General features: G+C 39.1%; 1 protein-coding gene across 1 annotated transcript in view; it reads left to right on the top strand.

The window, feature by feature from the left end:
- The window catches only part of AASDHPPT (aminoadipate-semialdehyde dehydrogenase-phosphopantetheinyl transferase), a 33,304-nt gene extending 23,961 nt beyond the window's left edge, over positions 1 to 9,343 (top strand). Inside the window, exons 5-6 of the mRNA XM_086742499.1 lie at positions 4,138 to 4,215; positions 7,847 to 9,343. Coding sequence (XP_086598625.1) covers positions 4,138 to 4,215; positions 7,847 to 8,005 — 237 coding nt within the window. The 3' untranslated portion in view covers positions 8,006 to 9,343. The remainder of the gene's footprint in view (positions 1 to 4,137; positions 4,216 to 7,846) is intronic.
- The last annotated feature ends 4,274 nt before the right edge of the window (positions 9,344 to 13,617 follow it).

Genomic DNA, 13,617 nt, shown 5'->3' with positions numbered 1-13,617 from the left:
ATTTCAAACTGAGGTTACATGGGTCAATTTGAAACATATTTATTAACTGGTGTTAGTCTGCAACTGTAATGGAGTCTTTCACCCTTAGAAGTTAATCCTGTTGTATTGTCAGGAATAAATAGGAATGAAAACTTTTACTTCTAAGACTAGCTAATCCAACAGGATTCACACAGCAATCAGTTCTGCTGGCTGGGAAGGTACAATTCCCTTATAAGCTTTCTGTTGTTGACTGAATCCAGAATGATTTGAATCTCAGACACATTGTTCTGTTTTGCCAAGCTTTTGAAATGAGGTCATTGTAAGTCTCAGTGTGCCTGTAGCTTCAGCAGCTCTAGTAACACTTTGGTTCTGTGCAGAGAAAAATGAGTTTTGATCCATTATGAGTTTTGTGGTTTATGGAGAGGAATCTTAACAAAACTAAGGTAAAGGAATTCCATGTTTACCTTGGAGGAAGTCCTGTACGTTTCTCTTTTTGTTTAATCATCTATGTCCATTAATCATCATATCTCCAGATAAACAGGGAAGCAAGCTGATTTGCTGTTTTTTATGGTTTCAGTATGTTTCATTAACTCCATACCTTAAAGTTTTTGCTGGCTGCTAGTAGGGGCCAGGAAAGATCTCCTTCCCTTGTATATGTCTTGGATTTACATTTCTCTGAAGCAGCAAAGATAAGGTGAAGGGCACAGTTTGTTATGTTTTATTGTGAGATGCTGGAAACTCCTTTGTGATCTCTGAGATTACATGAAGTAAATGAGTTGGAACCTTTTGAATTTGTTTTCCATTGGGCAGAGTCTCTGCAGGGGAATGGTCCTTGCTGTTCTAAGAGTCACTGGCTGTTAAATGCGGCTTTGAGCTGGCCAAAAAAAAATACTTAATAATATGTAAGAAACTTTCTGTGTAATACATATATAGTTGCCCATACAAGAAGTCATACATAAGTTCACTTCACAAATAGAAATTTCTGTGCATTTAGGTTAAAGCTGTAGCAGTTGTTTGCGCACTTCTGACGACAGATGTAGGCCACTGCTGAATGTGCTGTGCTGTGTCCTCTGTTCTCACCAGTCTTTAACCTCTTGGCCATGCAAAAAATGAAAAAAGACAGAAAAGAAAGTGATGAAAAACTGGATGTAGTCATTTTTCCATCTAGACAAACATAAAACACTGCCACCCTAGAGCTACATAACTTGTTTAGCAACACTTGGTCAAACATCTGATTTTTTTTATAGTTTTTTTTTTTTATTTTTGAGGAAGTTGTAGAAATGTGCATGATGTGTACCAATGGTTAGATTTCATCAAACTTGAGGTAGCATTCTTTATGCTTGACTTATTTTCAATCTTGTACCTTAGTAATGGAATGGAAAACCTGGTAAAATACTTCATAAGAAGTACAGCTATAGCTCTTGCAGTCATGGGAAACACCACTTACACTGCAGATTTGTTAGTGTTTCTCATGTGGATGTGTGTTAAATATTTCTCCTAATCTAGACAGAATTGAAATAGTAGTTTTCTTACTAGTGCTTTGCAGAAAGGTAAAACAACATGAGCTTGATGTTTTGTTTTTAAGTAGGTGAGTGAGACAGAATTCACTGCTAAGTCTGTCAAATGGGTACAGTTTTGGTGCTGAAGAGATCAAACTAAAACCAGTTCTACTCCTGCACTAGCACCACTAGCACCTATCTGCCAAGATGCCCCAAATCTTTGCCAGTGAAGTCGCCCAACCTTATAGTGGTACTGCTGCTGCACGTGACTAGAGCAGCTGCTGAGTGGGGTTGAGTAGATCTGAGCTGAGCATCTTGGCGCTTTTTTTAATATACTGTTTGGGAATCACAGAAATGGTATCCTTGCAACTGAAATGTTTGAAAATCCTATACAGTAGATGACCTGTAGGGAAGTTTAATGCAGACTGACGGCATTGTTTTGAAAGACATTTTGCTTAGATTAAAAGGGGAAAAAAAAGGCAACCAACAGTCTGTCAAAGGAAATAGAAGCACATCGTGATGCTTTCTTATCTTACAATATAGTGCAGTTAGAGTATTTCCCAAGGAAATGGAAATTGGAGGTTCAGTCATACTTCCCAGGAGAATATCCAGTCTGCTACTTGATTTTCAGATTAATGGTAACATCTAAATTGTTCATTTTTTTTTAGGTAAAATTCTTGTTGTTAATGATTTCTGGTTTAGGAAGTTTGTGCAGAAATTATGTGAAAACTTTTGGATAAAGAAACAAGGAAAATATTCTTTTCCTCCTCTTTGTATATAACTGTTGTACTTCAGCCCCAATCGGGACCAGACTATGCAGTCTCGCTCTCTCACTCCCGCCACCCTCCGAGAGAACAGGGAGAGAAAATATAAGAAAAACGGCTCGAGGTTTGAGATAAGGACAGGGAGAAATCCTTAAAGTTATCGTTACGACTTGGGGAAAACTATTCTTTTATTACTACAAACAGCAGGATAATGAGACAGAGAACAAGATAACCTCCATCCACCCCTCCCTCTTCCCAAGCTTAACATTATCTCTACTACCTTCCCCCCCGCTGAGAGGCACAGGGGGGAAGAGGGAATGGGGGTTGCGGTCAGTTCATCACGCGTTGTTTCACGCCGCTGCTTCATGGTCGGGGGAAGAACTCCTCACATTCCTCCCCTGCTCTGTTGTGGGGTCCCACCCCTACGCCACAGCCCTTCGTGAAACTGCTGCGGCATGGGTCATCTCTTCCACAGAGTGCAGTCTCTCCAGAACGGCTGTCCCAGCGGGCCCTGCACGGGCCACGACCTCCTTCTGGCATCCACCTGCCCCGGTACGGGGTCCTTCACAGGCTCCAAGTGGATCTCTGCTCCTTCGTGGACCTCCATGGGCTGCAGGGGGACAACCTGCTCCACCATGGTCGTCACCATAGGCTGCAGGGGAATCCTGGCCAGGAGCCGCATTACTGCTCCCCCTCCTTCTGAACTGACCTTGGCGTCTGCAGCTGTTTCTCTCACAAGAAAAGTTCTTCACAACCGGCAGGCAGACGCCTGTCAGGATCTCTTCACATCATCCATCTCATCTCCTCTCCACTTCTTGCAGCCGGGCCGGGCCGAGTCGGGCCCAGTCGGCTGCCTGGCGAGAGGCCAAAGGGTGAGGCCTGCAAGGCCCATGAGGCCTGCGCCTCCCCCTCTGCACCTCTGCCCCCGCTCAGCTTCTTCACATCTTCTCTTCTCTTTTTTTTTTTTTTTTTTTTTTTTTTTCCTGTTTTCCCCTTCTTAAATACGTTATCGCAGAGGCGTTATCACGGAACATTCTGCTACCAATCAGCTTGGCCTTGGCCAGCAGCAGGTCCGCCCTAGGCCTGGCTGAGTCCACTGAACAAAGGGGAGCAACTTCTAGCAGTTTCCTACAGAAGCTGCCACCTTAGGCCCCCCCTTACTAAACAAAACCACAACAATATTTCAAAAAAGCCAACAGGATTATGACTTGAGTACAAAATAAACATTATTCAGAAACAGTGGGGTTTTTTGAAATGAATTGTTTAGGATGGATTCTTAGCTTTATAGAGGAAAACACTTTTAAACAAAACTCTTAAACAGATAAACTATATTACTAAATATACTGTATATATATTACTAAAATATATCTAAAAACGTTTTTTGAGGAAAATTGATTTGTATTTACTCATAGCAGTGCTCAAACAGCTGTGCCAGAAATTGGAGGCTGTGATCTTACATTCTGTCTAAAACCAGAAGTGAGAGAGTAATTGGTTTAAGTTTACGCTTACATCGTTGGTTTTCAGAATACCTCCCAGAAGTTCACAGTTCACCTCATTGGAAAACTAAGATGGGTTATATGGCTTGTGACTTAGAAGGGACCAGTAAAGGAATGCTAAGGTCGCAAACTTGAATATAAATATCTACAAATGGGTGAGGTGATAGTAAGCTATAGTAGTAACCTGTTCAGCCCTGCTGACTTTTTAATGTATCTGCATCCTTGAGCTCTCCGACAAAAGTGCTAAAAAGGACTATTGCTTTTTGAAAGTTATTATTTTAAAGTATTCTAAATGATGTTCTGCTGTTGTTCTGAACCATATTCTAAACATTTATATATTCTTTGCTGGAAATAGAGTCAAGAAAATGCATTTACATTGTAACTTTTCATCTTTACTAGGAAACTCGGTTAGATGACCATCATCATGTTGCAGTGGCTCTTGGGAAACAGGACGGATTTGGACAGAAGCATTCTGATGTAAGAAATTATGATATGTTTTCAGGCACTGGTAACTAATCACTTGAGCGTAAACTTAGTCTGATGCTGTAGCTAAAGGTGTGTTATCTCAGGTGTAGGGCCAAGGAGAAGGAAAGCTTATCTTCAGCACAGTATTAACCAGATTGTTACTGAACTGTTAACCTCTGGTTCTGCTGTGCCTGTTTCAGGAAAGGTCTGGGAAGGAAAATGGTTTCAGAGGACAGCAACAGGTAATGTCAGGTCTGGAAAGCATGTGTTACAGCACTCAGTGTGTTCGTTCAGGAGAAGATTAAGTAATTTTTGTCACAGGCTGGTAGTACTCATATGAGAAAGGTGGTTTTCACAGAGGGAAATGGAGACAGTGAACCAATCTGGACTGCTAAACTAGTACAGCACCTCACCGGGTTTATTTTAATGGAGGACTGTCAGTGCTTGTATCCCAGAGCAGATCCATCTCTCAAACACCATTATGACAAGATAACCCTTGAGACAAGCAACAACAACCAACAGATGGGAAGAACAGCAGTGTTAGTCTTCATTCCATGTGGTGTCTCTATTGAGAGTAGCAGCAAAGCTACTTAAAAGCTTTTCAGGATTTTCTATGGAACTTTACAAAGACATGGGCCATGAAAATACCAATAAAAGTCAAATTTGAGGTAGGCTGGCAAGTTGTAGCCAAAATAGCCAGGCAGTCAGCAAAGGAAAGTGTGACAAATTGCCAGGCTTATCTATGATGTGTTAGTTACTCGCAAGAAAATTGATTAATTGTTTTCTGCTATTTAGATACAAAGATTCTGCCAGGAACTAGGAAAAAAAATAGTATATGAATGGATAAAAGGATGAAAGTGGGTATGCACACGTCTATTATGTCTGAGCCTATAACACAGAGAGGCAGACCTTTTAACTAGTATTGGTTAGATTAAACAAAGAGGTATAAACCAACTTTGAGGGTTTACTGTTGTAAATCAGTGCTCAAATATTCTTTAAGAAAACAGGTGCATTCTGTTTGTCAGGACATACTTAAGTTCCCTGTGAGGCTGCATATCATCCTTCCTACGGGAATACTGATAACTGTCAGTCTGAGGTGAAAAGAAGGTTGCCATTATTTCTAAAGGCAATTAGCTAAGTATTCTACAAAAATCCAGGATGTTTTTAAGTGTTGACCTTCACCATCACTGTCACACACCTTAGAATTATCATAGAAAGAATAGACATGGTATCAAGACTTATGATGAAAAGTCCTTGAATCAAGAAGAGTCTCAAAGGCATACTTACTTGCCCACTGACTAAATTTGTGATGACCTAAATTTCATTAGCTCAATGCACTGAAAAAAAAGGTCATTTTAAATAGGACAAGTGAGCATTCTGTGACTCTCCAATATGGAAATGAAGTTAAAATTTCTGTCCTATCGCATTGTACCTTTCCAGGACTCCTCCTAACAGGAATGTGGAGGAAATGAAAGCGGCCTTCTCTCTTTCTAACAGAACTGCAAAAAAGGAGTCTATGTATCGCTAGATGTGTTGAAAGGAAAAGGTCGTCTTCATCTTAGTTTAAAAAAAAAAATGAGTGTGTCTATATTATGTAGTTGCTTCAGGATATTGACACTTGTTTCCGTTCTCTCTCTGCTGTCACAGAAGCAATTAATTATGTCCTGTTTGCAGAACATATACTTTCAGTGAACTTTCTTCCAAACCTGATAGCAAGTACCTACAATTCACAGGAAAGAGCAATTGTTACTTTAAAGTGCTGTAATTTAAGTTCTCTAGTGTCAAGAATCCTAGCAAAATGTCTGCTGTATGCTTGAAGAGACAGAATGCTTACCTAGATCTAGGCAGTTATCTGAGGTGGGTCTCATCAAAAGATGGCTGGGTTTATAATTCTTTATAATTCCTGTGTGGGCTATAAAATATCTTTTCGTCTATCACTTGCTAAATTTCGCAGAACTTGTGAATAATTCAGTCAGAGCACACTTGTCTTCAGACAAGCATGTGCTGAAGTTCAAACATGATCTGTTAACAATCTACTCAGCTCCGAGGCTTAGTTCATATTTGGTATGCATCTGTGATGTCACGTGCATGGCTCTGGGCACAGTTTCTGCAGCTTTACCTCATCTCCAAAATGCCAGATGAACGGGAATGTCTCAACACCGTGTCACTTGTGTGAGGATATAAAGTGACAGGCAGCTCAATTAACTTTTGCTTTCAATCTGTGTTGGCCAACTTTGAGTTTTGCTGTGCTGTTACAAGAAACTCAAACCATTTTGTTGTCTCTCCATTTATTCCTAGCAGTAGCTTACTGCTCAAACACTGAAGTGGAGTATAGACATTTTTGCTCTTGTGACGGAAAGGGATAACCAACAAAATCAACAAAATGGGCATTAGGTGAGGTCACCTCCAGCACTTGCGTGTAAGCAAGCAAGTGCCTACGAGGCACCATTATGGACAAATGCCCCAAACCCTCTCCAGGAGCTCAGCGTGCTGGAGTGCCTCTCTAAAGTGCCTGTGCACTCATGCATCCAGTATGGGAAGTAAACATGATGAGTTACAGATCAGTGTGCAGTTGCAGGCCTACAATATTGTTGGGATCACGGAGATGTGGTGGGATGGCTCCCATGGCTGGAGTGTTACGATCAAGGGGTGGCTCTTTAGGAAAGACAGGCTCAGAAGATGCGGAGGGGGAGTCGCCATTTATGTGAGAGCAGCTGGAGTGCGTGGAGCTCTGCCTGGGGATGGATGTGGGGCCAGCTGAGAGGTTGAGTTAGGATTAAAAAGAGAACAGCTCAAGCAGACTCTCTAGTGGGTGTCTGCTATATTCCACCTGACCAGAAGGAGCAAGTGCTGCTGAAGTCCATCGATGTTAAACATTAAGAATATGTTGCCTGAGCAACTGCTGAATTTAGAAGGATCAGCTGTATTTTTGTTCAGTTCATACAGCTGTACTGCTGGCCTTGCTGTTTGGAAAGAATGACACTTGTAGGTAGCATACAGCAGGCTGCACAGTAACACGCTTGAAAAAAACAAACTTTTTTTTCTTTGAAATGTGATTTTTCTTGAAATTATGGAACTAATACGGAGACCATGACACTCTCATCTTGTAATATCTCAGGCTGCATTTCATCTGGATTTAACACAGGGAATTGTGGGTTGATTGTGACCACTTTTGTCCTTGAATAGCATGAGTTTGAGAAAAGCATGCACAGCCTCAGTGACTCCTGCTATTAAAAAGAGTATGAATAGGCACACCTCTACTGGAATAAATCTTCACGCTATCATCTCAATTAATCATGTCTGCTAGAGAATGAAGTACAGTTTGTTTGGGTTTGGTGGGTTTTTTTCCTTCCTTTTTCTGGATTTATACACGCATTCTGTGGTATTTACAGCATTCTCTGTCCCTCACTCTTTCAGTTTTCTGAATTGAGTTTCAAATAAGAACTTACTTTTCCTGTGTGGCCTATTACATGCTTCTATTAGTTACTGTATAGCCTAAATTAGGAACAGTGATATTGGTCTTAACTGGAATATTTTCTTTCTTCTTCAGTAAGCAATGTGTAGTTTAAACTGGACAGGGAATATTACAGGAAGAAAATTTAGATGTATTGATTAATCTAATATTAATATATATTTTCCTTAGGTGTGTTTCGTGGAGCCTAACCAACCGCAGTTTACATTACTGACTTTTGAAGATTTAGTTGCATCTGGTATTCCTGTCACACCTGAGGATTCAGCATATTGGGATAATTTTTGTTCTAAGCAGGAGAGTCCAGTGAAACAGAATTCACATTCAAGATAAGAATGCTTGTAAGAAAAAGAAAATTGTGAAAATTGTTATGTTGTTACTCTACGTAATTCAGAGTGTGGGAGTAAGTGTACATGTGTAAATAAAACATGTTTTTCCTTATTTAAACTAAGTCTGCTTTCCACCTTTTTAAAATTGACATTCTTGATCAATATCTTAAGGGAGATGCGTTTCCTTGCTGAAGGAATTCTGAGTGAAAAGTCTAAGCTGACCCCATGCTTTTTTGCTTCTCCGTGCCTGTGGTTCTTACACTTCAATAATTGCCCAAGGAACAGGGAGCAGAACTACAATACTTCATTTATGCTGAAGCTTAAATTACAATACTGTCTTTTCTCTTATGAAAATAATAATTTTATTCTCAGATGGATGAATAAAGCCAGAAGAATTGGTACAAATCCTTTTGCTTCTACTCTATGGTGCAAGTGTTTGTACAACATTTTGTATTTGTGTAATAGCAGGCTGAAGAAGCCTGAATCTTAGTAGTCTTGGAACTACATCTGTGCAAAACTAGTTTGAGGCAGGGAATTAACTTGTAAGTATTTTGTATGCTTTTCACTTAAAATCTTTGTTAATTAAAACTTCCTGTATGTAACTTAGGATTTGATTTTTTTAACAGTTCTCTTTGTATTTTTTCCCTCAGCAGTAGATAGGAGCCAAACAGCGGTTCAGTTTCCCTAGACTTGCATTTACATCTGTACTGTTGCAGACAGTAAGTCATATGGGGTAAAAAAAAAAACCCCAAACAATCTAAAAAAACCTACTTGCATAGGTTTCCAAGTAGTCTCGTAACATCTGAAGACAGAATATTTTATTGTCTTACAGTGAATTAAAATCTCTGGAGAAGATCTGTAGATCTTGAGTGCACCGTTAGACTATTTTGTATTATTTTTCAAAACAAATCCTATTTTGTGCCATTACCTCTCACTTTTCTTTTTAGAAGTCGTAGATACATTATGGTCAGAATGAGTCGTACTGAACAGAATAACTTTCACAACTAAAAAGAGTTCGTTTCTGTCCTACAGTTAAACATAGATCTTCAGTAAATTCAAGTTTGTGTACAAATTGACTGCGCCCTATATTCTGACTAAAGGAAAATCTGCTTATAGTGTAACCATTGAAGCTATGCCTTATTAGAAAGATAAAGGAAATGTTTAGAGAGAAAAAGATATGAGTTTTCCAATGTTATAGAAGCTTTTGGAGTTTTGCTGTAGATAACTGAAATCAAATATGCTGTTAATCTTTCCTATGTCTGTCAGTTCTGATTAATATTTTTGTTTCCATTTCGATGGCTCTCTCATCTTGCATGTTAATCATAGTTTTTGATATTTTGCTTTTTTCCTCCAAAACTGCAAATCAGTGAAGCAGTGACTCTTCTCTCCAGACTCCACAGAGGTTAAATTAGATGTTCAGTAACTTCAAATCTGAAGTTAAGAGAAATATAGAATAATTTATATACAAATTGTAAGTCAAGTATTCCAGACTGGTTTTTTAAATTAAATACAACTTGTGATAAATAATTGGCACTCCATGGAGGCCAGAAAAGGCTGTTCAGCGGATATGTAATGGTATCATTTACTGGGATTGGACATTTTTAACAGATTCACTTGACTCTGTCTTACTCTGTTCTACCTAAAGTACACTATAATCTAGGATGGAAAAGGACATGAAGGTGCTTAAGAGCTGAGATAACTACAAGTGTTGCCAAGCTGAAAGAAAGGAATTGTTCTGCCACAGGTTTTCAAGGTCTGCTGAGTAAGGAGGCCTATTCAGAGTGGGAGAGGCGGAGAGTAGTGAGCTCTGTGGCTGGCTGGCTGTTAACTGGTCCAGTACATGCCAGTCGTCACCAGTCAGTAAGGCCCTATCAATTGCAGCTGTACCAGCCGGTTTAGATTGCCAGCATTTTTGCTGGGACAATGAAATGAACTGCAAATATGGGGTAAGATGAATAGAGAATTTTCAGATCTGGATTTCTGGGGATAAAGTAACTAATTTCATATTAGAGATTATTTATTTTTGCCTGGTCACAGTGTCTCAGAAAGAATTTTTGTCTCATTGGAAAGAGTTTTAAATGTATTAAATAATTTATAATATTGTGCTTGTATGTAAGTAGAGGACAAACCAATTTTTTTTTTTAAATTAGAAAATTACAGTTGTTTTGCTTGCCAGGAATATGATAATTTTTTCAGGACTAAATTCAATTAGAAAGTTTAGAAAAACAAAGGAGGTTTTTTTTTTTGTTAGCTTTCCATGAAATAAAAACATAGTTTCTAACAGTCCTGACAGAATCATAGAATCACCTAGAAGAATGCAGTTCCTCACATTATGATTTTTTCCCATGTCTTTGATTTACAGTGAGCTATTTGAAAAATAAGATTGATTTACTTTTTTAATTTTTTTGTTTTAACCTTAGATAGCAATAAGGTTAGGTGATGGTAGTGCCTTGTCAAGAGCCAGTTCAGTCAGGTTGTTTAGTGTCAGCACAAACAGACGAATTTTTACACTTGCTTTTACTACTGTAGGAAAGAGCAGCTGTGTAGTTATGGAATTATCAGCTGAAAGCATGCTGCTAAAAGGCCAGCACAACACTCTTACTCTTTATGAATGTGAATGACCCTTCTTAAAGTCATCAGAATGTTTTTCTGGGTATCTGTGCGCTGTAGAGCCACATATTGAAATAAATGTTGCTAGCGTGTGTCGTGGGTTAACCCTAGCTGGCAACTTAGACCTGCATAGCCGCTTGCTTACTTCCTCCCTGGTAGGGTGGGGGAGAGAATCAGAAGAGTGTAAGTGAGAAGACTTGTGGGTTGAGGTAAAGATGGTTAACTAAGTGAAACAAAAGCTGCACACACAAGCAAAGCAAAACAAGGAGTTCATTCACTACTTTGCACTGACAGGGAGGTGTTCAGCTGTCTCCAGGAAAGCAGGGCTCCATCACGCGTTGTGGTTACTTGGGAAAACGAAACGCCATAACTCCCAACGTCTCCCTCTTCATTCTTTTTCCAGAAGCTTTTACTGCTGAGCATGATGCCATATGGTACGGGACATCCCTTTGGTCAGTTGGGGTCAGCTGTCTCAGCTGTGTCACCTCCCAACTTCTTGTGCACCCCAAGCCTTCCTGCTGGTGGAATGGGGTGAGAAGCAGAAGAGGCCTTGGCTCTGTATAAGCACTGCTCAGCAGGAACTAAAACATCCCTGTGTTATCAACACTGTTTTCAGCACAAATCCAAAACAGCCCTGTACTAGCTACTGTGAAGAAAATTAACTCTACCGCAACCAAAACCAGAACAGTCTGTACAGATAAGTTAATGTGATCTCACAACTCTAAATTACTTTTTTTTTTTTTTTTTTTTTTTTTTTTAATTTCACCATCACACTTCATCAGTCCAGTGCAGATGAGCTGGCCTTTGATGCTTCTGTCTGCAAGGAACTTCCCAGTTATGTCTAGAAGCCCTCTAGCCTTCAGGTTCATTCTCCACAGCTCCATTCCTTTGTCTGTTTTGTTTTATATATTCTGCCCTACACATAACCATACCACATACCTGGATCCTAAAGGGTAACAAGCTGCAAAAACGTAGGCTCTGTTCCACATGGGCCTTTCCCAGCAGAGGCTGTGGCTAGATAGTCATTTTCCATATGGAACAGGATTGACCAGCCTCCCTGTTTCTAAAGTGCAGATTTAGATCTTAGATCAGATCTGCTGCCCTAGACTACAGATCAACTCAGCATTTCTGAGGAGTCGCTATTAACAGTCTCTGACCTAAAAATAAAAAAAAAAAGTTTTAAAAAGTTTTGGTCCTCGGTGAACAGATTGGCAAAAGTTAATAAATGTGTTTTAATTTGGATATATTATAATGTTTAAACCTTTCTATATTTTACATAAAAATTGTTAGAATGGATTCAGGAACTTCAGGGGGTAAAACTGTATTCAAGACATTTTGCAGCTGTGTGACGAGAGACAGTGCCATTTGATGTGAAAATCTGTGACTTTAAGAAGTGGATCGTATGAATTCACAATTAGCCTTTCACATCTGTAAACCTATGCAAGGTGTCTATTGTCACTGTATTATGGGATCAAATGCACTGGTGTTAAACAAATAGATGTGCTTCATGTTCCTCCAGAATATGGATATTTTGGATTTTGCTACACTGTGCAGTAAATGTAGACATGAAAATAAGTTCTGAATTCTTCTCAAGAGAGACAACATTTTAAGAGGTTTTTTTTTAAAGTCACTTTTTGTAATATTTTTTTTTTGTGTGCTGTACATACAGTTTTTTATGGCCAGATACTCTGTGTGACTATTTCTGCTAAGACTGAGTTTATTTTTTTTGTTGAAATAAAAAGTGAGTTATTTTGTGTTTGTGTTCAAATTTTGTGTTGCCTATTTATGGTTCTACCTTTCTGAGTAATTTTTTTTTTTAATCTCAGTATTATGTAGATCCGGACGTAGATGGGATTACTGAAACACTTGCCTAACACTCCTTTGTTATTTCTAAAACAATTTGTGGGAATGCAAAACTGTATGCTCGTAGTGACATCCTTTAGATGAATTGTGAAATGAAGGTCTGGACTAGCTGTCCACTCCGGCATTCTTGTCACACTAGATGTGTTCAAGTCTTTCCTCCAGGACCACTCCTTAGTTTCTTCCTGCAAGTTTAATTTAATAGTGTATAACCGGTTTTCGTGACATAACTATGACATAATGTTGGTGTGTTCTATGTTTGAATGTCTTCTCATTTGGTGTAAATTGCAATAGTGTGCAGTTTAATGCTTGTGGAAAGATACACGTTTCCAAATACAAGGCTACAGTGTGCAGAGGTACTTAGGCTTGTAAGGAAATTTCTGAAGAATTTTTTTGTAACTTGTAGAATACAAAGGTTCTTCATGTTGAAGTAGGAGCTTATTCACACAGAAAAAGCCCTTTTTGCGTGCACAAGGGTTTTCTTTAAAACCCTTGAAAGATTGTTTTGTATTTATAAGTGATGTAAACGGTAAGAAAATGGGTATTTCAGCTGAAATGCATCTTTGGTCCTTCAATATCTAGAGGTACCTAAACACCTTTATTTCTGCTTTACAAAGCCATAGAGAAGCACTGTCATATAGCAAGGTGTTAGAGAAGCTGCCCGCTAGCCGCCTTATAAAGAAGTGTCCTTCATACTGCAAATATAAAAGTATCTGCAATGAGTGTGTATAATCTGTTAGGAAATAGTTTGCATCACTGCTAACAACTGGATAATTTAATACATTATAATACATTTTAAAGCTACCTTTTAATGTTTGCACTAAGAGGGCTGGATGGGGTTTTTTTCAGGCTCATATTTTTAGGTTTTGATAGCTATGTTGTAGATGTATAAATGACCAATTTTTAATTAATTACCCCATTAAGTCATTCAGGCATTTAAGTCATATCAGATATTCCACAAGCACATTCAGGTTTTGATTGTGTTAAGATTTGAGGACTTAGCTCAGTGTGATTGCTCTTGGCAAACTTGCCTTTTTTTGTAAATTCCAAATTCCATCCGGTTTGTGCGTGTGTCGGTACGGCTTGTGCTGTGCCCTGGGTACCACAGGACCTCCAGCACATCTGCCTGAGGTAGCTTTTGCTGCA

The sequence above is a fragment of the Chlamydotis macqueenii genome, chromosome 1, assembly GCF_036417535.1.
Source record: "Chlamydotis macqueenii isolate bChlMac1 chromosome 1, bChlMac1.mat, whole genome shotgun sequence".
NCBI classification, from domain to species: Eukaryota; Metazoa; Chordata; class Aves; order Otidiformes; family Otididae; genus Chlamydotis; species Chlamydotis macqueenii.
The sequence above is the reverse complement of the archived record's forward strand: the minus strand, read 5'-3'. Positions and strand labels throughout refer to the sequence as shown.